This window comes from Melopsittacus undulatus, chromosome 8, assembly GCF_012275295.1.
Source record: "Melopsittacus undulatus isolate bMelUnd1 chromosome 8, bMelUnd1.mat.Z, whole genome shotgun sequence".
NCBI classification, from domain to species: domain Eukaryota; kingdom Metazoa; phylum Chordata; class Aves; order Psittaciformes; family Psittaculidae; genus Melopsittacus; species Melopsittacus undulatus.
This window is the reverse complement of record NC_047534.1, coordinates 6,234,261-6,261,121: the sequence shown is the minus strand read 5'-3', so window position 1 is coordinate 6,261,121 and position 26,861 is coordinate 6,234,261. Positions and strand designations below refer to the sequence as shown.

Below are 26,861 nucleotides of genomic sequence, written 5' to 3'. Positions count from 1 at the left end.
GGAACAAAATAATTTTCCTGAAATTCTCTTCTATCTCTTTATCTCATATTTTTAATTTCCCACTCCTCCAGCACATGACCTGTCTTCTCTGAGTTCTCAGAAGTAACCCCAAAGGCTTCTAAGATGACTTTAGCCAATTCCTTAGGTAACCTAGAATTAAGTTCATAAATCAGTTCATTCAACTGATTTGAAAACATTAAATATGTCTGAATACATTCTAACCTGTTCTTGCCTTTCTTCAGCTTGTGATTTTATTTTCAGTCATAATATTATAAGCGTGAGTGTGCATCTAGTATGACTCAAATGCATTAGTGAGAGCAGTTCTGATCCCTGAGTTAAAATGTAGTATAATTTCTTGTCCTTATATCAAGCTGTAGATTCCTTTAAATCATAAACCTCATCATACCTTCGTTCATTGTCATCAAGATGAGCAAAGAGCACGTTCTTGGAAATGGCCTTTGCCAGAGCAGTCATAGTTTTATAGTCCTTTGGAATAACCTGTAGAGAAAGGAACAAAGGGTAATTACACGCCTGGTTATATTTCTTTATAGATCTTGAAATCTATAGAAAATTCCACTATTAAAGATAATGGATGCAACTGGATTTCGAACACTGAGACAGGCTTAGACTATAATATAAAGCCACTAAGAAAGTAATAAATTACATTTTTGACAATGTGAGGATAAGAATTTATGTTCTCAATATGAGAGCCAAAACAGAAATGTAAGATCCGGGATGAGAAGGTAGAAGGATATCCATAAAATACTATAATTAGCAGGTACTGACAGCTGTGTAGTCTCCTTTCAAATCTTTTGGACTGAGGAAAACATATTTCATATTCTTCTTTCCCCACAAACAATATCAATTACTTTAAAAAGTAAGGAATGAGCAACATTTCTTTAGATGAAAGGTAAAAAACATCATACTTTTCAGTACTGGTTGTTGTATAAGGAACCATACTCCTGCTAGGCCCACCTGGGTCAAAATTCTGTGCCTGTGCTTCATGGCATATGGGAAGTACTTGCATTTGAGAATGCAAAGACACTTTTATATGTTAATTAGAGAGATGGCAAAAGTCCTGTTGAATTTGCTGAAAATATATGCTGAAATCCAGAAGTGTGTTTTCATATTGGATGAAGCATTTTATAAGACTTTTGCAAGTTAGGCTTTCCATTTTGGTACACATTTTGGTAAGACATTAGTAAAGACACTGTATCTCTGTATTTGCCAAGCATTTCCTTCTGCCAGTCACAGACTTCGTGACTATGAGAGACACAAGAAATCTGTAAAAAGGTTATGACCTGTAGAAGATGTCCTCTGAATTTAGTAATGTGATTTTTCTTAAGTTTCATTATGACGGGACAACATCAAGCCTAGCAAAAGTTTTAAGTGTTAAATAAACCTTACTTCAATCTGAAAATCAACATCTGTTTGCCTGTTTCAATTACTGTACAAAAAAGGTCTGAGAATGGGCATTCCTCTTTCATACTTTCTTATGACAGAAATACTGTATCTGTCTTCTTTAAGTTATTATGTATACTGATGTGGAAAAACAAGATAGTACCCATCCAATGAGAAGGATGTCTCAAATGGGAAAACTGATCTAGCATCAGTTCTTACAAAAAAATTGATCTAGGTTTATTTAAAAGGAAAATATTGCACTGCAAAGATCTAAAGTTAAACTCTGGATTCAGACATCCCTTATATTAACTGTGGTAGTCATTAGACTACTTAACTCTATAGAAACAGGTATGTATAAACATGTAAATATATTTGTATCAGAGTGAAATGTAATCTAATTTATCAAAAGTTTAAGTTCCTCAATGTTAAATAAAATGAGCATTTGGCCAGTATCTTACTCTTGGTTTTCACCCTATCAAACAAACCTGTGATTGAATTGCAGTCCTGAACCCTTGTTCCATTAAGAATACCCTAGCAGGTCAGCTTACTGCTGATGAGTCAAACGGGTAGATAATCAAATCACTAAGACATTCAGTCCCAACCCTTCTGGCTGATTATGGAATAGCATCCTCTAGCCTTTCTCAGACTAAATCTGCAGCAATTAAAGCCACAAGGCAGAGACACAGAAAACAAAGGAAAGCTTCTTTAGGTATCCCATTAACCAGGCATCTGACCAAAATCAAAGCCAGGCAGAAAGTTCACCATTTCTTACATCCCTCTTTCAAGTAATCCCTGAATGCTCTCTTCAAGCTGATAAACCTCTTGAGAGCAGGACTCCAATTCTGATAGTAGTTAACTTTATGTTATGTCAGATGTGTTGACAAATATTGCTTTCTCTAGTTTCAGGAATGAAGCAATGAAATAATCCTCCACAGAGATCTTCCTTTGGGCCTCTCAGAATGGAGCCATGTGCTTGCTCAAATCACAGAGCTAAGTCTCCTTTGCTTTTCTCCCCAGTGACGTAACTCATCGCACTGCCTTTAGCACTACTCATCCCATAGCTCACCCCTTCAAGGGATCCTTTAAATTGGCTTATGACCCAGATGTGTTTCTATCCAATACCTGAATTGAAGCCAGTGGTTCTTCCTGGCTACTATCTAAAATTCCATCTGTTTGCAATACTGTAGCACAACCCTTGCCTTGCTTTTTACACGTTTAAATTACTTTCATAATCTGTCCTTTCATTGTCTCCCTTTATTTCTGTATTCCAGAAATCTCTGCCACAAACATCCATGGGATTCATTTGCTGAGGGCAGAAGTCAAAGCACTGACAGAAACCTTTCCAGTGCTAGTTCTATATTCCTTGCAGCATCTGTAGCCTGACAAGAAATCATAACAGCCCAGTCACAGAACACACAGAATATGATCTGTATCCCTTCTGCCAGTTCTTTCCTACCCATGCTACTGTAAGGACTTATTGGCATCATTGTTGAAAAAGAAAGAAAACAAAATTTCTTTGTTTATAAAGAATTCTAAACCTAAAGGAATTATAAATCATTGTAAACCTAAAGGAATTACTCAGGGGTGTGGGAAGGAATATTTTCTTTGATTTTCAGAAGAGTCAGATGGAACCCATATTAAGCAGAGACAGATGTGGTCTCTTCATGAGAGTTTTTAAGGGGGATATTGCAAACTGCACAGAAAGAAAAGTGTTTGAAACTGGCCTTTAAAATATCACACAAGTATTTTAATGGTGCAATGCATTACTAGCATGACCACAGTTCTGTTAAAATTCACTGTATACCTGCAAGTATTATTCGACTTTCACAAGAATATTCCTTTATACTTGTTTTTAGGATGAAAGGCTCTCCTAATTCTTTGTTTCTTGGGACAGAAATCCCCAGAGCAGCCAGTGAATTTGTATCATAAATGGATAACAAAAGCACAGCTGATGGCAGAGGCAAAAAGTATTCTGCCAAAAAAAAAGTGATTGACAACATGCATTCCCATAAAGACAAAGATCTCTGGTTTAAAGCTACTCCAGGTTTGCACTAAAGCAAATTAGCAATATCTGTCAACCTTACGAAATGCATCTTTAGCCTAGCTCCCTAAGCAAACATGATATATATTATTGTAATGTTATTGAAAGCTTTGGCCAGTTTAAAATAAAAATCCAGGGTTATTAAGAGACATCAAGGATATAAAATAGCTAGACAATTTTTTGGGGAAAAAAAAAAGGAAGTTAAACCAGAAAAGGCCAAATCTGTGTTTCTACTGAAGAAATTACCTAATTTGGGATTGTAAGACAACAGTCACATAAAATCCCCCAAGTATAGCCAACAGAATTCCAAAACCCATGGGTTAGGTGCTACCCAATCAACATGTGAACTGTGTACCTGAATGGTCTAGGGAACCTAAATGACCTAAATGACTGAGGTGAGAAGAAAACTTGAGCTAGAAGTGACTTTTTTGGAAGAAAGGCAGGAAATGCAGCAATAGAAAAGGCTGTTTTCCAAAACTTTGAGGTTCTGACAACATTCAGAAGCTGCCAGAATCTGTGAATTTTGAGAAAATGGCTGAGGCTTCCTGGCCCTGTTACAGGGGAAACAGATGAGCAGCACATCTCAAAAAGGAAAGAACAGAAAATACTGAAGCCACATTGACGGAGAAAGTAATTAGTCAAGGAGACAACAAAAGAACTTGAGTGTGAAGAAGGTGGTCCAGCCATGCATATGCCAGCATGAGGATACCATTCTACAGGCTGACCCATGAGTCCAAACTGAGCAAAATATGATAGTCCTGTACCTCTCAGAACCAGACAGTAACACATTACCTTTCTGACGTAAGAAACAGCATCTTCCTCAGTGTACACTTCTGCACTGACTCCCCCTCTCCTGCGTCGGGCTTTTACCACTGGGTTTGGAGGAGGAGGAGAAATCTCATCATCATGAGAATCAGACTGGGAACTGGATTTCTGACGAGCCAGTATTTGTTTGCATTCTTCCTGCAAGACAAAAAGAGACAATGAAACATCTCTTACCCATGTAGCTAAGTTGCTGGATATACTCAATTCGCTCTTCTTTTATGACCACAGCAACCCCCTCACTCCTACATTTGGCTGGCTGTCAATTTACACACATGTGCTGCTGAAAGAAAATTAAAAATGTAATGTGAGCAGCTTGAGGGACTGACACTAACTACAATGTGTGTACAGGTATCATCACTCCAATATCTGACCTGCTCAAGTCTTTCTTACACCTAATAGAAACCAATATATTACAAACTTCAGACAACTTTGCAACTACTCCTGGCTGAGAAAGCAAAAGGAAAAGCCTCTTTTGCTTATTCTCCAACATCACAGCTGTTTTTTTCTAGTTGGCTTCTATGTATCTTTCTTTCTTGTACAGAGTACACATCAGAAGCCACACACCAATGTATTAGATAGGTTTCTTCATCTTGTTCTTGCCTTGCAGGCTTAGTATCACCAGAAAGAACAAAGATGCTCCCTACTCCAGAACTTCTGCCATATAGCAGATTTACAATCAATGGGACTACTTCCAAGCAAGTATGATCCAAGGTAGGCTCCAGAGGACTACGAAAAATGATGGCTGGCCTAGCACCAGCTGGCCAATAGGGAGGTTATTCTCCTAATTTCACACTCATGAAACAAAGAATTCAATACAAAGGGGAATCCCTGAAGAGGTAACAGGAAGTAGTATAGAAAACCTTCACGAAAGGATGTCAAAGTTGCAAGACTTCATCAATTCATAACACTGAACTGACTTTAAAGAATTAAGGCAAATAAGATCAGTCATAACATTTTCCTAGAGCCCCACCTCCTATTCTTCAGTTTCCTTGGATTCAAGGGAGTACAGGAGCACACAGGAGTAAAGTTCTCTTTGCATCATATACATATATCAGTCAAAGGAAAGGGGGCCTGTCTGCTTGTTCCCAACCCACCTCCTTGCCCCCTGGTAGCACTTCAGCCTGGCATCCTGTTCATAACACACCACACTGCCTTTCCTGCCTTTCCTACTTCTGTAGTGCCTTCTTCTAGTGATTCCTTCTAGTTTTCACCGACCTTGCCTAAGGCAGGAAGAACTGGCAATGGGATGGACCACATGTGCTGTCCTCAGCTTGTTGGATACAGGCAATTGAAGGGCACGTGCAAGAGAGACATGAGCACTGTAAGGAGGCAAGCTGTCTTGTGCAGCAGTAGTCCAGTAATTTTATTTGCTGCCATCTATTATGTTGCCTTAGGCATAACCCACACCCTGGCACTCTCAGGGTTATGCTGATTAACATATATGTAGTCAGCTATCACTCAATGACACTCTGAACAACTCTCACGCTACCCAAAAGAAAATACAGTAGTGATGAGATCCTTCATCATTGTGTACCCCATAAAACCAACACTCCTTGGACAGGGATGCTAGAACCTGGCCTCTGTCTTACCCTGCTAATTTCCAATAAGACTTTCCAATCAGAGCTAATACATGGAATCAGTGGAGATGCGAGGATCTAGGAGCACCAGCACTAGATACGTGGCAGGTTACCAACATAGCTGGCTGGTCCCATTGACAAAGGAAATGAGTTATAGGTAGCTCATTAGGTATGACACTAGAAAACTGGCACAAGTTCACCATTTTTAAGCTTTAAGAAAAACCTCCATTTTGCCACTGATGTTTACAAATATCTGACAAATCCAGTCATGCCACTTGTCTCTTTATGTTTTACTCGTTTATTTCCTCACCATCACTGACATTGCCCCTCTCATTAACCTAAAGAGCCTTTGACACCAATCTTTGATGTATTACTGCTACTTGAAATAAATAACTGAATAATATTTCCCAAGCTGCATAATTCAAAGTAACAAGTCACACATTCTTGTTCTGATTAAGAGACTACTAAAATACTTAGGAGACAAGCACAGAGATAAAGTGTAGAGGGCTGGCTAAAGATCTGACTTTTCAAGGTCCTGACTTGCCTCAGAAAGTGCCAAATTCTTTCCGAGATCAGCATGTTTTTTAATTGGGATTACAACATTGCAGCTCCTGCGCCATAACACATTTGAACAAGGTGCTGTTACCAAAAAACATTTTAAAAACCCCTGATTTCAGATGTATTTAATACTTACTGTAACTTCTTTATTTCCAATTCAAATTTCAAATAGCAGCACTGAGTATGTAGGAAATGACTCAGCCAGATTTTCCCTATCGTGTAAGAACTGCAAGTCTTATTAAGCATTTTCATCAACTTCTTCCCTGCTTCTCTCTCGCATCCTTAACTACAATGATGCCCTTGTAGAAACACAAACATTTTAAATACAAATATGTATGTTACATATTATCATTACTTAATATCTAGCCATCAAAATCAAGCCTATGGCTGAAGAATTTCAAATACTATTACTGGCTATTGCCATTTATGTATCCCTGATATTGTTAACATTCTCTGTTTATACTAAATGAACACAAGCAAATGCACCTTCTTCAGAAGCTTAACTGAAAGGTAATTAAGATTTTTTTGTACAGTTAGCAGCTGAAAGTATACTAAAAGGTAACTATAACAAGAAGGCTGTTAGGTAACCATTTAATGGTATGTAGCACTTACGTAGCTCTTTTTATACATAGCATATTTACACATAGAGAAGAGTAGTAGTTTGCCCCATCTGAATATCAAATACACACTTCTTTTTCAGTACACACTGCAGAAAATGCACTTTCAAGGAATTTTAAATAACATCTTCCCTGCCCCAGGACAGATTTATACATGAAAGAAAACTCAGTGAGATAAAATTAATATCATAAAGCATGCTCTTAAACCCAAATACTTTTTAAAGCCAAAAAGGTATTAAAGGATTATAAAAGTGAGTTACTATATGATTCACTTTAAAAGGAAGTCTCTTCAATACAACCTCATTTTATATAAACAGCAGACAGCTGACTGGCTGGCTTTTCCATATGTTGCTGTTTGTAGTCTAGGTAGGATTTCCACTACTGAACTAAAGAGTGCCTTTTGAACATAAAAGCATAGGCTCTGACCTGGGTTAAGCTTTCAAAAAGCCTCTTCCAAGTATATGGGGTTAAAACTACACAAGTACAGCAAATATTTTAAAGGAGGAATGAGCTCTCTGAAGAACAGTTCTTCAAACACTGATCTTCAGACACAGCTTGATGTGAACGCCTGTGCAGAACTCACTTTCAAGTAAACACCTCACCATCTTTTGTTGTCATGACAACAAGTGTTTTCACTCTCTATTCAGATAGCACAGATAATTCACAGTCATGGAGCCCAATTATGTACACCTTAAAATGAGAAAACACATGGAAGACACAACTGCAGAACATTGCAATTGCCTCTGAGCAAGCTCCAGTGATCATCTTGTTTCTCCCTTCACACTAGTATCTGCACTGGTTTGAGTGGAGATGCTCCTGACTTGTAGGACATGGAGGGTCTGATTCAGTTATCCCAAAAATGGCCCAGTGCCATTTTGGGTGACCCTGCTCAGCTTTCAGCTGCTAGCTGAGGACATGAGTCTCAAGCTGTCCTGGGTCACATCTAACACCTTAGTGGGCACTGCACATAATTTAGAAAGTCTTAAATGGCAGCATGGTACCACGTGTGAGCCACTGACTGAAGCCTCTGTTGTCCCTGTCACAGTCCAATATGTTTATGTATTAACACACCCCAAATCTACAAATCAACATTGCTGAATGACAGTAATACCCCATTTTCTATATAGACAATCCAAGTCTACTTCTATTTAAACTGTGTTGCAAGTGTCCAAAAACCTAGCTAAAGTTGTAAACAAAGGTGATTTCAGGGGGAGATGGACAGTGAAACTGGAATACCATTACTGACTTCAATGATAATAAACTGGAAAGGAAAGAAAATATACCTTGTTGCCCCAAATTAAAAGTACCACCAATAAATACAACTGCAGTGACCCGTTTATGTTTAGAATGTCCACCTTCAGCTAAGACATTTGTTCTACAAGGTGCTGAGGCATATAGGGCAGGAATTTAGCGTGCTGTCCTCAGCGTATGGGGTCGCTGCCTTTCCTGATTAATGTTTCCATGAGCTTCTAATGAGTTTAAACACTGCAAGTGAAGTGACCACAATGCCAAGGTTTTAGGTTTACCCTTCCTTTCAAACTGCTGCTGAAGAGCACACACACTTCCTGACCCAGAAGCTTTTTTCTCTATTGGCCAGAGCATTTCCAAACAGAAATTCACTTCCAGCAGTTCCGATCCTGGTCTCTCCTTTCAGCCTTTGTCACCACCCGGAAACTCGGAAGTTTCAGTTGAAGGAAGGACAGCACATAAGGAGGTTCCACGTCACTGTGCAGCTTTAGAATAACATCCCAAGGAGACTTTTAAAAGCAAGTCAGCCGTTTGGTATCACTGCTCACTGTCTCTACTCTGCCTCCTACAATTTATTTATTGCATTCAAAAGCAACAACACAAAATGCACTCTAAATGAAATATTTTTTCTTTTTTCCTCAAGTGCACTCATAAAGTTTTCTTACTGACAGAACTGGAATCTGCTTTCTGTTTATCCACAGAAAATATGCAGGATAGTTTAAGTGCATGTAACTAACCTCTCTTTGCACTGGAATTGACCCAGAGGAGGTGTTCTCAACACAGGAAGGTTTCTAACACCATCCCATCACTCCTGGAGGCTGACATGATGATTTATAGCAGCTAATAAAGGCCAAAAGCAGAACACTCTGCTCTGTTGGAAGCACAGAACTGATGCCATTACTGACAGTGGGAGAAAACTGGGAGGTCTCAATGATCTTACCAGTCTTGTCTTTGCCACAGTGGACAAGTACAGTATCTTTATGATCATTCAGCCTTTTAACCAGAGACTTTTCACACAATTCCAACTACTGTTCCATTGCTTTCCTGATGCTTATCTTCTAAAGCATCATCAAGAAATATCTGTAACATCCACCCATCCTACTAATTCACTCCATAGTTACCCACTGCTTTGATTGCTACTACCACAACCTCAGTGGCCTCTCTGCATTTCACTTCATTCCCATTTTCCAATCTAGGCAAAATTCTCCTGCCAAAAATCTACCTACTCTTCTGCTGCTCTGACTGCAATGCTCACCTTCTTGAGTCCCTTTACTGGCATCACTTTACCTCCTGCAACATGTTAACACTTCTTGTTTTCCCCTCCAGTGGCTTATTGTAGCTCAACCCATCACCACCTCTTCCCTACTTTCACAGAGAGCAAGGTTATGTTACAAAACACAGACCATGTTTTTGACACTTAAAAGATGATATAATCAAAGAGAATCGTTGCCAATACTTCTGATTTTTAAAATCCAGCCAAATAACAACATATGCATGCCTACCTTGAATAAAAAAGATGCCCACAGAACACATGCATTTGCTACTAGATAGCTTAAACAAAAATGCTAAATATTATACTGTATTTTTCAGCAACAACCAGAACACCTAAGTCACTGTGAAGTTTTTAATCAATGGATATTTAATGCCAAAGCTATTTATTTACTTTTCATTCCAGCCTTCTAACATAGCAGACCCTTAATCCAAAAGAAACACCATTAATCTCAGTGGTATTTATATGTAAATTGCAGAAATGGACAATCATAACATAGGAAGAGATAGCTGCTGAGGTTACCAACAAAGAATCATAGAATCATAGAATAGTTAGGGTTGGAAAGGACCTTAAGATCCTCTAGTTCCAACCCCCCTGCCATGGGCAGGGACACCTCACACTAAACCATGCCACACAAGGCTCTGTTCAACCTGGCCTTGAACACTGCCAGGGATGGAGCATTCACAGCTTCCCTGGGCAACCCATTCCAGTGCCTCACCACCCTAACAGTAAAGAATTTCTTCCTTAGACCCAATCTAAACTTCCCCTGTTTAAGTTTCAACCCGTTACCCCTTGTACTATCACTACAGTCCCTAATGAAGAGTCCATCCCCAGCATCCCTGTAGGCCCCCTTCAGATACTGGAAGGCTGCTATGAGGTCTCCATGCAGCCTTCTCTTCTCCAGGCTGAACAGCTCCAACTTTCTCAGCCTGTCTTCATTCGGGAGGTGCTCCAGTCCCTGATCATCCTCGTGGCCTCCTCTGGACTTGTTTTGATAGTTCCATGTCCTTTTTATGTTGAGGACACCAGAACTGTACACAATACTCCAAGTGAGGTCTCACAAGATCAGAGTAGACGGGCAGGATCACCTCCTTCAACCTGCTGGTCATGCTCCTTTTGATGCAGCCCAGGATACAGTTGGCTTTCTGGGCTGACAGTGTACACTGAAGCTGGCTCATGTTCATTTGCTCATCGACCAACACCCCCAAGTCCTTCTCTGCAGGGCTGCTCTGAATTTCCTTTTTTGCCCAACCTGTAGCTGTGCCTGGGATTGCTCTGACCCAGGTGTAGGACCTTGCACTTGTCATGGTTAAACTTCATGTGAGGTTGGCATCAGCCCACCTCACAAGTGTGTCAAGGTCCCTCTGGATGGCATTCCTTCCCTCCATCTACATTTCTGCATTTCCTACTCAATAAAATTCTAGTATAAAATTCTATAAATAATTTATTCTCTCTTCTAAGAAATTATCTGATGTTAATACAAATACGAAAATATGTGTGCTGGGCTACTCATCTTAAACATACACTCAGCCTTTTCCTCTCTCTTTCATCCTCTTCCCTTCCATATACGTTTCATTTTTAAAACCCAAAACAACTTTGGTGTGCTGAGTGCCTTCATTGGTACAGCAGGGGTACTAGAGCTAGACAGCAATCTGAATTGCATGCTTGGCAGGAATCCATGTGTCCCTTAACCCTTCAGCAGGATGCTTACAACTCAGGTAGTATTTTTGGTTTTCACAATTTGCCAGTTAATCCAAGATAAATAATCCTGGCCATGTTTTTATTTCAAGTTTCCCATAGCTCATTCTGTGAGTTCCCTAGTGTCTTGCCCAGAGGTGACAAAGCTGACAGGCTGAGCTCCTGGGAATTACAGAATGTCAGGAGCTTGAGGTTACAAAGCTGTACAGAGTACAGCTTCAACACAGGCTGCCAAGCAGGCAACCACAGAGGCACACACCTCAGCACAGCACACTGAAAAGCAATTAATTTCCCCCCCTTATAACATCTCAAAATCATAGAAGTAAAGAACAGCTAAGGCTAGAAAGGACCTTAAGATCACCTAGTTCAAACCCCTGCCATTGGCAGGGATGCCTCACCCTAGACCATGTCACCCAAGGTTCTGTCCAGCCTGGCCTTGAACACTGCCAGGGATGAAGCATTTCCACTTCTTTGGGCAACCTGTTCCAGTACTTCACCACCCTCATAGTAAACAACTTCTTTCTTATATCTAACCTGAACTTCACCTGTTTTAAGTTTAAACCCATTACCTCTTGTCCTATCACTGCAGTCCCTGATGAAGACTCCCTCTCCAGCTTCCAAATCTAAGGTCCTTTTCTTAACTGCAACAAAGTTAAATCACAAATAATCTTAAATCTGCTACAAAAACTGCAGTTCTACACCCAGACTGCTGTCCAGTCTGACAGTCTCAAGACTCATCCTATGTGTCCAATTAAAATGAATTCATGCAGAATTAAAAAGGTATTTCAAATAAAAAGTTATCTTTCTCATTAGGAGAATGTTATAGAGGAGCTATTTTATTTGGAAACTAAAGAAAAAAAAAGGCAAAACCAAAATTCATCCTCATATTGGAAATCTGGTTTGATTTGTACCATTTTTTACACAGACTTTCTCCTTGCAATCATTCCTATTTGGTTTGCCCCTCAGTTTAAAATAATTACTGTGGGAAGACAGAAAAGGCCTAACTACCTCTGCTTCTTAAGTCACCTCCTACAACTGAAAGAGAATAAAAGGAAGGAATTTTGAAGATCATTCGGTGCCTTCCAGAAAAGCTACTGACCTGCCTTGGCTCAGCAATCATTTGTAATGGAAAAGGTCAGTAGCTGTCAGAGCACCTTGCCTGAGCTGTATAAAACTCAAAGAATGAGGAGGAACTACAGGAATACAGCCTTAAAATGTTCACATCCCTGCACATCGAGTTCTACTTTATCCAAGCTAAATTGCTATGTAGTCTGACCAGACTCTCAAAAGATTAGTGAGGGATTTGCCGAGCTGCAGACAAGCCGGAGGTAGGTACTCAACCAATTCTGCAACCACACACTCCAACACACACAGGATTTAAACCCAGACAAATTAGTTTTCAAAAACTGATTGGTAAAATAAGGTTTGATGGATTCCACGTCTGTTTGGGAGCCTACAAAAGGCTGCAGTCTGTTGAAGGCAAATATGTCTATGTACCTGTTCCTAGCAGTAAAGGCCCACTAGTATCAAGAGCTTTCCCAAGTCTGTTGTGATCCAGTGAAATCTCCCATCAGACAGTGCCTGTCCCAGTGCCTTTTTTAACTTTACACCAATTTGCAAGGTATTTAATTTATGTGTTAAAGCTAATTATGAAGCTGTTTCTTTAAAGCCACCTAGATGCTTAAAGATTAACATGGATTAAGGATCCTGATGAATGTAAAACACGACAGCTTGAGACATGAAACAAAGACGTGTCCTGGGTTCAGCAGTATCAGTCGACTTTCCTCCTTCTTAGTAGCTGGTGCAGTGCTGTGTTTTTGACTTTCAGCCTGGGAACAGCGCTGATAACACCAATGTTTTTAGTTACTGCTCAGTAATGTTCACTCTGACCAAGGACTTTCTGAGTCTCATGGTCTGCCAGGGAGGAGGCAACGCCAGAGGGAAGCAGAGACAGGACATCTGATCCAAACTAACCAAAGAGGTATTCCATCCCACAGCACATCATGCCCACTATATAAAGTGGGGGCAGTTGCCCAGAAGGGTTAGATCACTTCTTGGTCGGTCTGGGTATCAGTCAGTGGGTGGTGAGTGGTTGTATTCTCTTCCCTTGCTATTTCCCTTATCATTATTATTATTGGTGGTGGTGGTAGCAGTAGTGATTTGTATTATACCTCAGTTACTGGACTGTTCTTATCTCAACCTGTAGGAGTTACATTCTTTCGAATTCTTCTCCAGGAGAGCGGGGAGGAAGCATGGGGAGTGAGCGAGCATGTGTGGCTGAATTGACAGGCTGGGCTTAAACCACGACAGACAACATCCAGGGAGCCTGCCCTTCTCATTTCCACTGAACTCCATTTTGTTAGTTTCTGACTTTGAGACTAGGAAAGCACTTCTAGACAAACAAAGCAAGCAGGGAGTTCAGTGGTGCCTTAATGTGTTATGCACAGGCTTGGAAAAGCACAGCTTTACCTATGACCAATTTTATTTCTTAGGAAAAACTTTTTTCTTCTTTCTTATCTCCTTCTTCCTCCACCCTTTTTTAAACTTCATGCATTTGTGAAATTTTGCCTGAGGGGTCTTAAAAATTCAACTAGTTTTTCCTTTTACCTGTTTCAAGAAAACTGCCACCTCTCATGACACTGCCTGTGGCTGACTACAGCAATCACAGAGGTCTCACCTGAGCTGATTTACAATCAGCTCTCCCTGGTTCTGATAACAGAGGAGGGTCAGGAGCAGAGGCTGCCCAAGCCTACCCAGAACCACAGTCACACAACATAGGCACCCAGCACTCCCCACCACTGTGCTGCTGTCAGCATCTCGGGTAGCTCAGGTATATTCCCACATACTTTAGCAACATTTCTGACCACCAAGCAGATACTTCCCTACTGCTTTACAAGCTTTGAGAGATACAAAAGTATCTTATTCGTCTTTATCAAACTGCTTAGTTAATGGGTTTTTTACAGTTTTTCCACTGTAGATTTCCCTTCCAATCCATAACCTTTCCCCAGCTTATCTTAAATGAATGAGTTTCATTATGCATAATCACCTGTGCTTTTAAGAACGAATTTCATTGTTTTGGAAAGGTTCTGGTGGAAATTACTTATTGAGCATTTTCTTGTTGTGACAAAATGTAAATCCTGGAGAGATGACTGCTGCAGAAGAAAATCCTTTGTTTCTGGAACTCTTTATGCTAAATAAATAAACTGTATTTTATTAACAGTGAATTAATTTGTAGTTTAGTAGACAGTTGCTTCTCAGTGCTAGTTTACAGTAAACCTGGCACACAAATGCTTTCATTTTTCTGAGCAGGTCTATGTGCAATACTGTCTAATATCACCAGGTGGAGCTACACAAATAATCCTATCTTGCTTTAGCTAATTACAGACAGTGGAATCCAGGTTTTTCTAAAAACTCGTATTCCTGGATGGCACCTTACAAAATGCAGCAGCAGTCTAGGTCCATAAGGCCACTCATAATCCACAGGAATCCAAGACAGTAAATTCAGTATGTGCAATACATTATTTCTTGTATGTGCACAGGGCAATGAAGGGACCAGGAGCCGAGAATGGAGGCCAGAAGGCATCAGCTAAAACCACCTGGCCCAGCCAGCAAAGCCACAGCTCTCAAATACACTGCATGCAAAATTACTTCAGCAAAGTATTTTGTAATGCTAAAACATACCCTGCAGGTTCCTGCTGATTCTCCTTCTTTTGTGTCATTTTCTTCATTAGTTCTACTCTTTGTTAGTATCTTTTTTTTTCTGCTGAAAACAGGCTAACTTAGCCTGGCAAGACAACTCCACCTTTGATCATATAATCACCACACTAAACAGCCTGACACTAATGAAACTTTTGCAGTCTCAGTATAGCTGAAAACATAAGGCTTTGCCTGTAATTTCTTAGTAATTAACTTCTTTACATAAGGTAAGAACTAGAGATAAAAGATGGGTTCCGTTTTTTTCTGCTACATCTTTCTTAGTCCTCATGTAAACAGAACATAATTACAGCTGTTAAAATAATGCCACAGTTTCTTAGCTAACATATATTCCCAAACTCTAAAATAACAATTAATACCCCTAAGAGAAAGGTTTTTCTCACCCCATCTACCAACAAGAAGTTCTTTAAGGTCACAGGGAATATAAAACAAATAATTCGAAAGTACACTCTGGAGCACCTCTCGTATGAAGACAGGCTGAGAAAGTTGGGACTGTTCAGCCTGGAGAAGACTGCATGGAGACCTCAGAGCAACCTTCCAGTATCTGAAGGGGGCCTACAGGGATGCTGAGGAGGGACTCTTCATTAGGGACTGTAGTGATAGGACAAGGGGTGACGGGTTGAAACTTAAACAGCAGAGGTTTAGACTGGATATAAGGAAGAAATACTTTACTGTTAGGGTGGTGAGGCACTGGAATGGGTTGCCCAGGGAGGTTGTGAAGGCTCCATCCCTGGCAGTGTTCAAGGCCAGGTTGGATGAAGCCTTGGGTGATACGTTTTAGTGTGAGGAGTCCTGCCCATGGCAGGGGGGTTGGAACTAGACGATCTTGAGGTCCTTTCCAACCCTAACTATTCTATGATTCTATGTAATTCTGGAAATCTAAGGTATCTAAACTGTTTTCAACTCTTTTTCTGTGCTCAGTGGAATGTTAAAGATTTTAACAAATTATCTGTTAATGTGATCAGAGTAGATCTTGAAGTTTGTAAGTCACAGCACATGAAAACTGACTTGCAAACTTCAGAATATAGAAACTTAGGCTGATTCCCAGCAATTACTGGCATCTTAAGACAAGCAGATCCTGCCAGTATTAAGTGAACAGAAAAATACTGATGTCCTCCAACTGTTTTCAGAGGGCTGTTTTCTAATATTGTACTTGATACAAATAAGCTGCAAACTTAAAAAGGCATCAGGCATTTCATTCTAACCAGGGCACTTCATCTGAAAACAATGACTGTGGAATCAAACATCAAATCTCAACCTCTTACACTTTATTCCTAAGTGTTTATTCATGTTCTCACTTTACAGCCCCTTCAGACCATGTCTATATTGTAAAATAAAAAATGGCCGAACCTTGGACCTGAATACTAGCCCAGGACAGCCCATATCCCTCATCCTTATCCTTATCCCTAAGCACATATCCTTAGCTCATTCCCTGGCTCTGTTCTGAGCTGCTCATACTGACTCCTGCCAAAACAAACCTGCTCCTAGATGTGTTAGACCTAAGAATGATATTTGGGCCAGTTGGTGTTGTGGGGTCAGGCGTTAGTCCCTGGCCCTTTTTCATTCAGCAGTACAGATGTAGGCTGAAGGCAGTGTACCTGATGCTGATGTCATCAGAAGTAAGACAAAGAGCATTTATGATGTGATCTTGCATATGATAATAAATCTTGCTTTTCTAAGTTGATTTTATGGGATGTAGTTAAGAATTAGCACAATGAAATAAACTTTTTTTCTGTATTCACCTCTGAGGCAGCTCCAACATACTGATGTGGATTGAGCTCTACACATGTTCCATGAGCTGCTTTTATAACTACTTGAAAAATATCCCACACTTCATATCCAAACTGCCCACATGATTTTTTGACAGATAAACTGTTATTCTACTGCTCTCTTCAGTGAAACATGTTGTCTATTTTAATGAGTTTAGAAAACAACCCCAAAATATCACACTTCGGTGGAAAAATATGTGACTTTGTTAGAAAATCGTGCTAAACCTAAAGATTTTCACACCTCCCCCTGCAAAGGAACAAAGTTAAAGGAGCTAATAGAGAACATGCAGTATCAGTGTATTGCTCTAATGCACAATTGCTAAATTCACAAGTCCATTAAGATTCTTAAAAATACCTATATTTGACAAATTTCTTCTAAAAACAAGATAAAACTCATTGAAATTATTTCTCTAGCTTTACAAACCTTCCTTCAACTGTTATTCTGTAACCAGCCAAGTCAAAATACTACCCTAGAGCAGAATATCCTCCACAGTGCAGTTCATCACAAGAAAGTCATCAGAGATGGTTCAGCAACAAAGTCAAACCACTGCAGGAATGAGAATTACAGTGCTGGAAACCTCCAGAAACATTCTAAGGCCTTTAGGCCTAGAAATCTTAGCTCCCAGGCTGCTCTGGAGGCTCTGTGTCAAGATTATTTCCTTCCATACTAAGCACAATAGTCACTGATCTAACTCCCTTGAGACTGGTTGTTTCTAAATTATCTCCTTTTATTTTGAGACAAGTGATACCCACCAGCTTCTGCATTTGCATTTTGATTGATACTCTCCTACAAGATTGTGGAATCTGCTATTGTTCGGGAAATAATAGCAAGTTACATGAAAGAATGGGCTCAAACTTAAAACAGAGGAAGTTTAGGTTAGATATGAGGAAGTAGTTCTTTACTGTTATGGTAGTGAGGCACTGGAATGGCTTGCCCAAGGAAGCTGTGAATGCTCCATCCCTGGAAGCGTTCAAGGCCAGGCTGGATGGAGTCTCTGGTGACATGGTTTAGTGTGCAGTTCCCCTGCCCATGGCACAGGGGTTGGAAGCAGATAATCTTAAGTTACTTTCCAACCCAAACCATTCTATGATTCTATGATTCTATGAGTATCTAACTTCTCAGCAGTAGAAACTGCCTTCGTATCTCAATTCTGTGTACTGTGTTTAAATCAATAAAGCCAAACTCCCTCAGTACAACAACTGAAGTAATCCCACTAGCTATGGAGAATATCCTAAAATACTATGGCATATTTTAACATTTTTTGCAAAACTTGTGTTTATCCGTCTTGCCAGGAGGTCCAGAATTGCACACACAAAGACAGATAACAACTTGTAACATGATAATAGAAATTCAACAGACTTCACTCTCTTGAAATGGGCTGTGGCTCTCAGAAGTTTAGAACATGCAAAACTATGAGATTTTGGGGTTTTTTTTCATAAGAAACATTATACTTAAAAAACCTCTTGTACTTCCTACCCCTCCCTGACATTACAGGCATTCTTACTGGGCTTCCACCAAAAGGCAATGTTTGCATTTTTTTAAAGCTACACAAATTTGGCATATACTCACCTATAAAAAAGAAAACATCTGAAAAGCAGACAGTGACATGTATAAAATGTATTTATCACTTGTAATGTGTCAGATCTACATACTATTCACTAGTTATTATTGTTCTTACTCTGCCCTTGCAAAATTCTGCCTCTGGAAGGAAAAAAATACCATAAGACTTGCATCTTAAGCCTATAAACCTGAAACATTTAATTCAAAAAAGCAAATAATCATCTTCATAAAATAAGTATATTAGTAAAGTCTCTGGCAGACTGAGAACTCGTATAACCAACAACTTGCAGCCCTGTGCTTCCATTTATTTCTGGAGGAATCACATCCCCAGAAAAGCTGTGCTCACACAACATACACCTACTGCAAAAGACAACAGTAGACTTGTCCAGTATGATTTGTCTGGGAATGTTTTAAAACATTTCCCCTTTTATGCTGCTTTTGAAGACATTTACAGTGTATTAAGTATCTCTCTGAATGCATCTCATGTTGGAGGATCCTGGAATAAGCAATGCAGACGGGTAAGAGCAGTGAAACAAACCAGCAAACTGCTCCATGGTTTTTAGAACTTGCTGGTTCCCTGATATAGTTCAGTTTTAGGAGAAGGGAAACCACATCACCTGACACTGGAATAAAGAGGGAACAGCAACTTTTGCTTTTGCAGGCAGGTTCTTCCCATAGATTAAAGTTCAGGACTCCATGCATCATAACACAAAGTATGCTGATAACTCTTCAGGTCATTTTTAACAAGTGTAGTTTGATGAAAAATTATAACCTTGATGTTATGCACAAAAAAGTCTAGATTACAGCAAATATTATAGCAAACATCAGCAAATAAAGAAAGGGTAAGGGGTTTTTCTTCTAAGAGTCCGTTTCTAACAGCAGTTTGATAATTTAAAATTTTAAAGGAAAAATGTACCAAAATGTTTTAAACTTTTAAATAAACTTTTTCAGTTTAAAAACAAAAAATTACAAATCACCTGAAAATCACTGACCTTTTCTAATTTTTCAAAGTGTTCTCTGAGGAACTTCATGGGTCGGTCTGGCTTTGCTATGCAAAGGTTTACAATACACTCTTTTAAAATCTGTTGGATGTTATGCTTCTGAACATAGAGTTCACATCCCTTCAGGCTCTCGTCTTCTTCAACACTGCAGGAAGAAGCAGCAGCCATCTTCAGGCTTGTAAACAGAAAACAGACCTAGGTAAGAAAATGGTGCAAGAAAGAGATTAGAGACAGTTCCCAAATCCTTTGTCGGGGAGATCTGAGGGAGCAAAGACATTTTAATACTGCCTGTTGCCTATTAAAGAGCTATCAGCTCTGAAGGTTTTAATGTTCTGGAGTTGTATGTGGAAATGCTGAACGGTGTCATCTTTGTACAATCAACACACCAGTAAGTGCAAAAAGAGGATTTTAACTCCTAGATGGTGGTCAACCTTTGGGAAAAAACGGTGCAATTAATCACACAAGGCCATGAGTTTCAAAGACAGCTCTTAAATGACAGTGTAAAGCCCAGGTTTTCTATTCCCTTGGGGACCCCCTCCCCACTCCCAGTTTTCTGGTAAATTTTCATTTCTCCCCATTCATAGCAAGCAACCGTTACAGGTCCCGGGGCAGACTGGAAGGAAGCGGCAGAGCCGTCCAAGGGGAGGTTCGGCAACTGGGGGAGAAAACAACCCCAAGCCCCTCTTTATTGCCCTCAGCGAGCATACGACCGCTCCTTTACAAACCAACATCCGCGACAGCAGCTTTTACACCGGCCTTCGCTGCCCGGCACGCTGGAGCTCCGGGGCTGAACGGGACGGCAGGGTGCGGGCACGGCGGGCAGCGGGGCAGGCCCAGGAGGGCGGGAGAGAGCCAAGGAGGCGGCCGCGGCCCCGGCCCCGGCCGGGCGACCCCGAGCAGCGCATCCCTCGGGCCTGGGGTGAGAGATCGGCCCGTTCCTGCCTCCCCGGCACCAGGTGCGCTCCCGGCCGCTGCCTGGGCAGCGCTGAGGGCAGCGCGGAACGGAGGGGCCGGTAAATACCTGATGAGTGGAGACGGCTCAGCGGTGGCGGCACCTCAATCCTTCCCCGGCAGTGGCGGCGGAGGAAGGGGCTCCCCTGTCGGTATCCGCCCTGCAGCCGCCGTCGCCTCTTCTCGGTGCACCCCCGGGGACCCGCACCCCGCTGCTCCCGCACCAAAGCTCCGACCCTGCCGCCGCTCGCCCGCCCGCCCGCAGGAAGTCCCGCCGCCGCCGTCACTCACCGGCGGGCGCGGCCTTACCGCCGCCTCCGCGGCAGAGGCGGCCCGAACGGGCCCGCACCTCAGCGGCTGCCCTGCCCGCCGCGCTGGGGACGGGCTGGGCTCGGAGGACAGGCCTGGTCGCCGAGTACGGACTGACACAAAGGACAACGAAGGATGGGCATGGCCATGAAAGATACACCTCACCACAAAGGATGGGCTGGACAGGAAAGGTGGCCTGGCCATGAAGGATGGGAATGGCCATGAAGGATGGGAATGGCCATGAAACGTGGGCTGTCCACAGAAGATGAGCTGGCCATGAAAGGTGGCCTGACTATCAAGCACAGGCTGGACATGAAGGACAACAGCTTGGCCACACAGGACAGCCTGGCCACAAAAGGTGGCCAAATCATGAAGGACAGGCTGTCCACAAAGGACAATAGCCTAGCTGTGAAATGTTGCCTTGCCAAGAAGAACAGGTTAGCCATGAAGGATGGGCTGGCCACAGATGACAGCCTGACCACAAAAGGTGGCCAAATCATGAAGGATAGGCTGTCCACAAAGGACAATAGCCTAGCTGTGAAATGTTGCCTTGCCAAGAACAGGTTGGCCATGAAGGATGGGCTGATGAGTCAAGGTAGGAGCACACAGCCCCAGTGCTCTCCATGGCCCAGGGGCCACCAGGCCTGTTGCACTCTGTAGCTCAGGAAGGGCATCTCACCAGACTGGTCACTTGGGTATTTAGAGCAAATCATCACACCCGGGAGCACATCCATGCAAGGTGCATAGGAGTGTGGTCACAGACAGGGCTCAGCCAAAGGCCAGCACCTTTGCTGGGCCAGGTGCCTGTGGGTGCTGTCAGGAATGCTCCAATACACATTAGTATTTCCTCTGCTCCTAGGGAGCTCACACTTGTGGTTCCCAGGGAATAAAGGGTGAAAAAAGACTCCAAAGGTTCGCAGTCAAGTGAAGAGCAGCATAGCAACAGAATAGACTGATATGAAGTGTTCAAGGCCAGGCTGGACAGCTTTGAGCACCTCAGACTAGTGAAAGGCTGTCCTTGCGTGTGGCAGGCGATTGGAAATAGATGAGCTTTAAGGTCCCTTCCAACCCAAACTATTCTGTGATTCTATGATTTTAAAAGAATAATTTGAATCAGTTCTGTAGTTTATTGCACTTCAAGTATGAATACGCAAGAAAAGAACCTTGGCGACCTTTTTGGTTTGAGGTACGCCGATCGCAGCCATCAGAACAGCACACAAAATGTCATGTTGTGTAAAGTGCACATAAGTACAGTATGAACACAATATATATATTAATACAAATGAACACTAAAAATTACATAAAGCTGTTACAGGAACTGGTAAAAATGGTAATACTGCTACCACTGCAGTATTGATCCCTCCAGAGGAAAAAAAAATAGGGGACAAGTGATGCAAGTAGCATGTTACCTGTGGAAGTTTCCACAGGGTAACATATCCCTGCGCAGGTGCCTCAGCCCTTCCACCATCTACGGGCACCCGTGGGTTTCCCTCAGGTTTGAGTCTCCTTTCTCCCCGCAACATACGAATAACGGGTTCCTATGCTGCTGGAAGCTCTCATACCTGCTGAAACTACTGCCCTGCCTCCTCGCTGCTTTGCTGCGGGGCCTGGGACGTCCCCTCAGCGCGGCGGAGACGCGGCGAGAGCAGAACCGTCCCGTCCTGTCACCCAAAGCCCACCCCACAGCCGTCGGTGTGTAAAGCTGTAAAGCGCTCGGCCGCCGTCGTAAAAGCCTCGCGCGTCCTTAGCAACGCCATTTCCGTAGCGACAGGCGAGCATGGCGGCGGTCGGGGCGGCCGAGGTGGCGCAGGCCGTGAGCCGGCAGCTGAGCTGCCTGCAGCAGCCCGACTGCGGCCGGGCGGCGCGGCTGCGGGCGCTGGAGGCCATCCGGGCCGAGGTGCTGGGCCGGCAGCTCTCGGAAGCCGTGGTGCAGGAGGTGTTCGGGGCGGAGCTGCTACGGCAGCTGGCCCGCTGTGTGGCGGGGGACGCGGCGGAGCGGTGCCGGGAGCTCGCCCTCCAGCTTCTCAGCCACGGGGTCAGTCACAGCGGCCAGCTCGGCGAGGCGCTGCCCGTGCTCTTGCCGTTGCTGGCCCAGCGCCTCTGCCAGCCGCAGGGCTTCGAGCCTAGCGAGGAGTTGCGCCTAGGCCTAGTCCAGCTCTTGAGCCTCCTGCTGCTGCGGTGCGGAGCCTCCGTGGCCCCCTACCTTAACGATGTTATCCGCATCCTCCAGACCACACTCCTCGACAGCTATGCCGAGGTCAGGCGTGAAAGCTGCAGGAGCGCTGTGGCTTGTGCCCAGGCGATGCCAGGTGGGGCCTAGGGATGGACAAAGAGGGGAGCAGGGGGCTAATGTGAGCCTCTAGTCTCCTAGGGTGACAGGGGCTGAGGTGGGGATCGGTAGGTGGTTGTATGGATGCAACCAGGAGAGGGAGAGAGATGAGAAGTTGCACACATCCTCACAGGTACTCTTCAGGCTTTGGAGGATATGTTGGGAAAAGCCTGTACCAGGCATAGAATCATAGAATAGGATTGGAAAGGACCTCAAGATCATCTAGTTAGCATGGATGCTAAGCTGTTACAATACGTGGATAATAGTGGGAGGAGGAGGTTAGGGGAGTGCATGAGGGCTAGCATTCAGGGCTAATATAGTATAAAGTTAAATTTGTGTGCTACGCAAACGCAGTGACAGTAATCAGGCTGCTGTTCATAGTGTTACAGAAATCGTGTTGCTCAAGATCTGTCACATGCATAGAGAAAGGCACACTTGAAGTTTCTGTCTCTCTTCCCTAACAGAGCACTTCCATATGCAGTCAGAATCTCTGATAAAACCCTTAATGCAAACAATATCGCACCAGCACTACAGAGTTCGTGTTGATGTAATTCAGGCTACTGGAGCAGTGATACAGTTTGGAAATGGGAAGTCTGTGGATGATGTTCTGTCTCATCTGGCCCAGAGATTTTTTGATGACATTCCCAAGGTGTGCTTACTTATTTTTTTTCCCTCCTGGATTTGTTTTACATCTCTTTCTGGGTGGTTTGTTTAGTGCTTTCCTCCCTCACCCTTCCCAGTTTTCAGCTTTTGTTTATTACACTAAGATACGTAAATATGTCACATACAGGCTTTGCCAGTTGTACACTGTCCAAACACAGGGTTGGCCACTTGTTCATCTGCTGTCCAATTCTTCAGGCTGTGGATGTTTGCAGACATCTTTTTGTTTCAATGGTTGCTTTCAATTCTGTCCTAAATTCTTATATTAAATCTCCCTGGGACTTGATTCTGTGGCCTTTTCAGGTGCTTAACAAACACTTCTGCTATTGGTCCCATATTTCCATTATTTAGCTTAAGCTTCCATTATAGTGAACAGAGAAAATTGTCTTCTGGAGATGTGATTGGAAAGCTTCAAATTTCAAATAAATGTACATTTCATATATTCTCAGAGAGATACCAACCATGAGAATATAAGAGTTTTCTGAGTTAGGTTTCTATCTTGTTTTCCTCTTGGAGATGTGCTTTCATGCATCAAATATTCTAAGATTAATAAAGCCAGAGTGAGAAAACAAGAGGGAGGATGATACCTTGCATATTACTTAAGTTGCTTGCTGCAATGTGGAAATCCTCTATTCTTGTAACTTCTTCTGAGATTACTGATGCACTTTACCAAGTCTTATATACCAAAAGTAAATATTATTTTTTAATTTTTCTGGTATTTTCTTGGTATATTTAAAGTAATCTTTTTGTATCCATGCAGGTTCGACATGCTGTAACAACTGTCATCGGAGAATGGTTGTTGAACCTACGAGACAGATACTCATATTTTCACAAGTTGATCCCTTTGTTACTTGGCAGCTTTACTGATGAAATTCCTGAAAATACGTAAGCAGAAATTTTCTGTCCCCCCTCACCCTTATGTAGTTGTCATATGTGGAAGTGTTTCTGTGCTCACAGATGTATTGCTTGGAGGAAAAAAACCCATCCAAGGGGTTTGTTTCTTTGTTTTTTCTTAAGCCCAAGGTGACAGCATTATCCTCAGTGACTTTGGTTATATTGTTCTATGCTACATTCAAGTAAGTATGAGAGAGACGAAGACAGAGAGGTGGACAGAGACAGAATTATCCTTTGGAAGAGGTGACCTCTGTCCACTGAGTACAAAAGAAGCATAAACTCTCAGTGTATCTGGGTTAAATGGCAGAAATGCTTCCCATCCTTCCAGCTGAATTTAAGAGGTCAGATTTTCCAGAAGTCCCATTTTAGAAGTTTTTAATTTGGGGGGCATGATAGTGTAAAGCTTTTATTTTATGCCTAGGAAACTGGCTTGGACTTACTGGGAAAAGATAGGCTTGCAGTGGGAGAAGGAAAATGAAGATGATCTGAAGGATAAGATGGATTTTACTGTTTTACCATCTCATTATCCCAGAGGAGGTAAGTGTTGCAGTGAAAGTGGTTTCGACTTCCTCAATAATCCTCAAGAGCTGCAGTGCAGTAATGACTGCAGAGCCTGATGCATAATATTTGTTACAAGATGTAATATTAGTTACTGTGTAGGGGTAGCGTATGTATGTATAAATATATGGCATATATGTATGTAAAATTATGTTAAATTTAAATTAAAAAAAACAACAACACATTTCTACAGTAACTACACTAATTTTATCCTATTCATCCCAAAATGGATTTTGGAGAAAGAGTAAATAAAAATGCATATGCTGAAAAAAGAGGTAAAGCAGTGGTGCAGAAGCGGCAGAAAATTCTACATTAGCCAGCAGCGAGGTGAGGAATGGCATAAAGAAGGAAGGGAAGGCAGGATGAAAGAAGCTGTGAGCTGAGTCCTTGAATAATGAGAACTAGACACAGCATTAATGATCCACAGAATTGTCATGGAAGAAAAATTTGCAGTGAAATGATTTCAGGCTTCTTTGTGAGATACTGCAATGCTGACTAAAATCTGTCATCATAAATGAAGAACGTGGGAACAGAAACAATAATTTCCTTTATTATACACAAAAAAACAAGATATGCAGCACAGATAGATTACTTTTTTAGTACTGTATGATTTATTGGTAGCTTTAAATGATATGTTTTCAGTAGCTTGAAGCTTGTTTCCTGTCTCAGGTTCCTAAAGTTAATGTTTAAGAATATGCAGATGGGTGTTGGTGAGAAAAAGGATTTAAATGGGTCATTTATTGATTTCTATACTCATTTTTAACAGAACAAAAACTCTCTTGGTGTGAAAGAACAGGTTCATGCTTGACTTGTGCCTATGTGACAATCACATCACAGAATACCCAGCAGCAAAATCCTTTCCATGACAGTGGGTTCCGGAGTTCTTTCTTCTTTGAAATTACACCTTTTTTTTTTTTTCCTTTAAAGTTGTTTTACTCAGTAATGCTTGAATGAAAGGAGAAGCACTTCATAATGGTGACTGGTTTGACAGAACTGTTTAGCTTTGCAGACAGGCAAGTTGATCTGTTATCCCTTCCAATTTTTTCTTTCTTCCTTAGTGTATGTCTACTATTACCTCAGGGGGTTGTAAATGGTAAAGAGTGCTTTCACATCCTCTAGTGATGGCACAAACCTATTTCTTTTTTTGGCAATCAGAGAATATTTTAACATACATAAACTAATGAATTTGAGTTTCTGACCTCCAAGGACCATCATAAAGTGATGATCATAAAAGACTTCATATGTCAGTCCTTGAAATAGTTACCATTTATGCTGCCAATACTGTTACCCAGTTCCATTTTCTCCAGATGTGTGTTGGGTTTTTTTGTGCGTGTAAGGTTTTGTCTGGTTTTTAGAAAGGGACAGCCATCATTTACTTCGTAAGTAAATTATTATACGTACTTTCTGAAATAATCTTCTTAGCACAATATATGTGTTTCATGCATTTGAGCAATATTCCATCCCTGCATTCAGTTGACTTTTCATGCATTATGCTTGGTAGAAGGATGCAGTTAAAGCTTGAATGTGATGTATGTACACACACATATATATATGTGTATATATGTACATAACTAAAGAATATTTTAAAGAAGTGGCCTGATAATTTTGGACTTGAGTCCCGAGTTAATGGTGACTTTAAGATCTAATTTGCTGCTGCTTATTTTTACTTGCAAATTGGATGTCTTATTAACAGTCAGGCTTTACGTGGTAAAGAGAATAAAAATTGAGAGGGAAGAATGGATGGCCACTCAATCTTACAGATACAAAACTTTATCAGACACACCAGTATACCTTAGTTTCAAGTAACAATTTGTGGTGTTCTACCATGGACTATGTATGGATGAGTTGTTATTTATCCGTTCCCTCTCTTTCCCCTCCAC

General features: G+C 41.7%; 2 protein-coding genes across 3 annotated transcripts in view; one reads left to right on the top strand and one right to left on the bottom strand.

Moving 5' to 3' along the window:
- The window catches only part of PRKAR1B (protein kinase cAMP-dependent type I regulatory subunit beta), a 104,027-nt gene extending 81,829 nt beyond the window's left edge, over positions 1 to 22,198 (bottom strand). The window contains exons 1-4 of one of the 2 annotated variants that reach the window (XM_005145279.4): positions 22,103 to 22,198; positions 19,272 to 19,475; positions 4,235 to 4,405; positions 407 to 498 (exon numbers count right to left, since the gene is read on the bottom strand). In XM_005145279.4, coding sequence (XP_005145336.1) covers positions 407 to 498; positions 4,235 to 4,405; positions 19,272 to 19,448 — 440 coding nt within the window. In that variant the 5' untranslated portion in view covers positions 19,449 to 19,475; positions 22,103 to 22,198. Of the gene's footprint in view, positions 1 to 406; positions 499 to 4,234; positions 4,406 to 19,271; positions 19,476 to 20,301; positions 20,486 to 22,102 lie in introns of those variants that run through there. The other variant, XM_034065584.1, reaches the window with a different exon arrangement.
- A 119-nt stretch (positions 22,199 to 22,317) lies between these two features.
- The window catches only part of DNAAF5 (dynein axonemal assembly factor 5), a 29,489-nt gene continuing 24,945 nt past the window's right edge, over positions 22,318 to 26,861 (top strand). Inside the window, exons 1-4 of the mRNA XM_005145309.3 lie at positions 22,318 to 22,849; positions 23,334 to 23,518; positions 24,290 to 24,414; positions 24,845 to 24,960. Coding sequence (XP_005145366.2) covers positions 22,318 to 22,849; positions 23,334 to 23,518; positions 24,290 to 24,414; positions 24,845 to 24,960 — 958 coding nt within the window. The remainder of the gene's footprint in view (positions 22,850 to 23,333; positions 23,519 to 24,289; positions 24,415 to 24,844; positions 24,961 to 26,861) is intronic.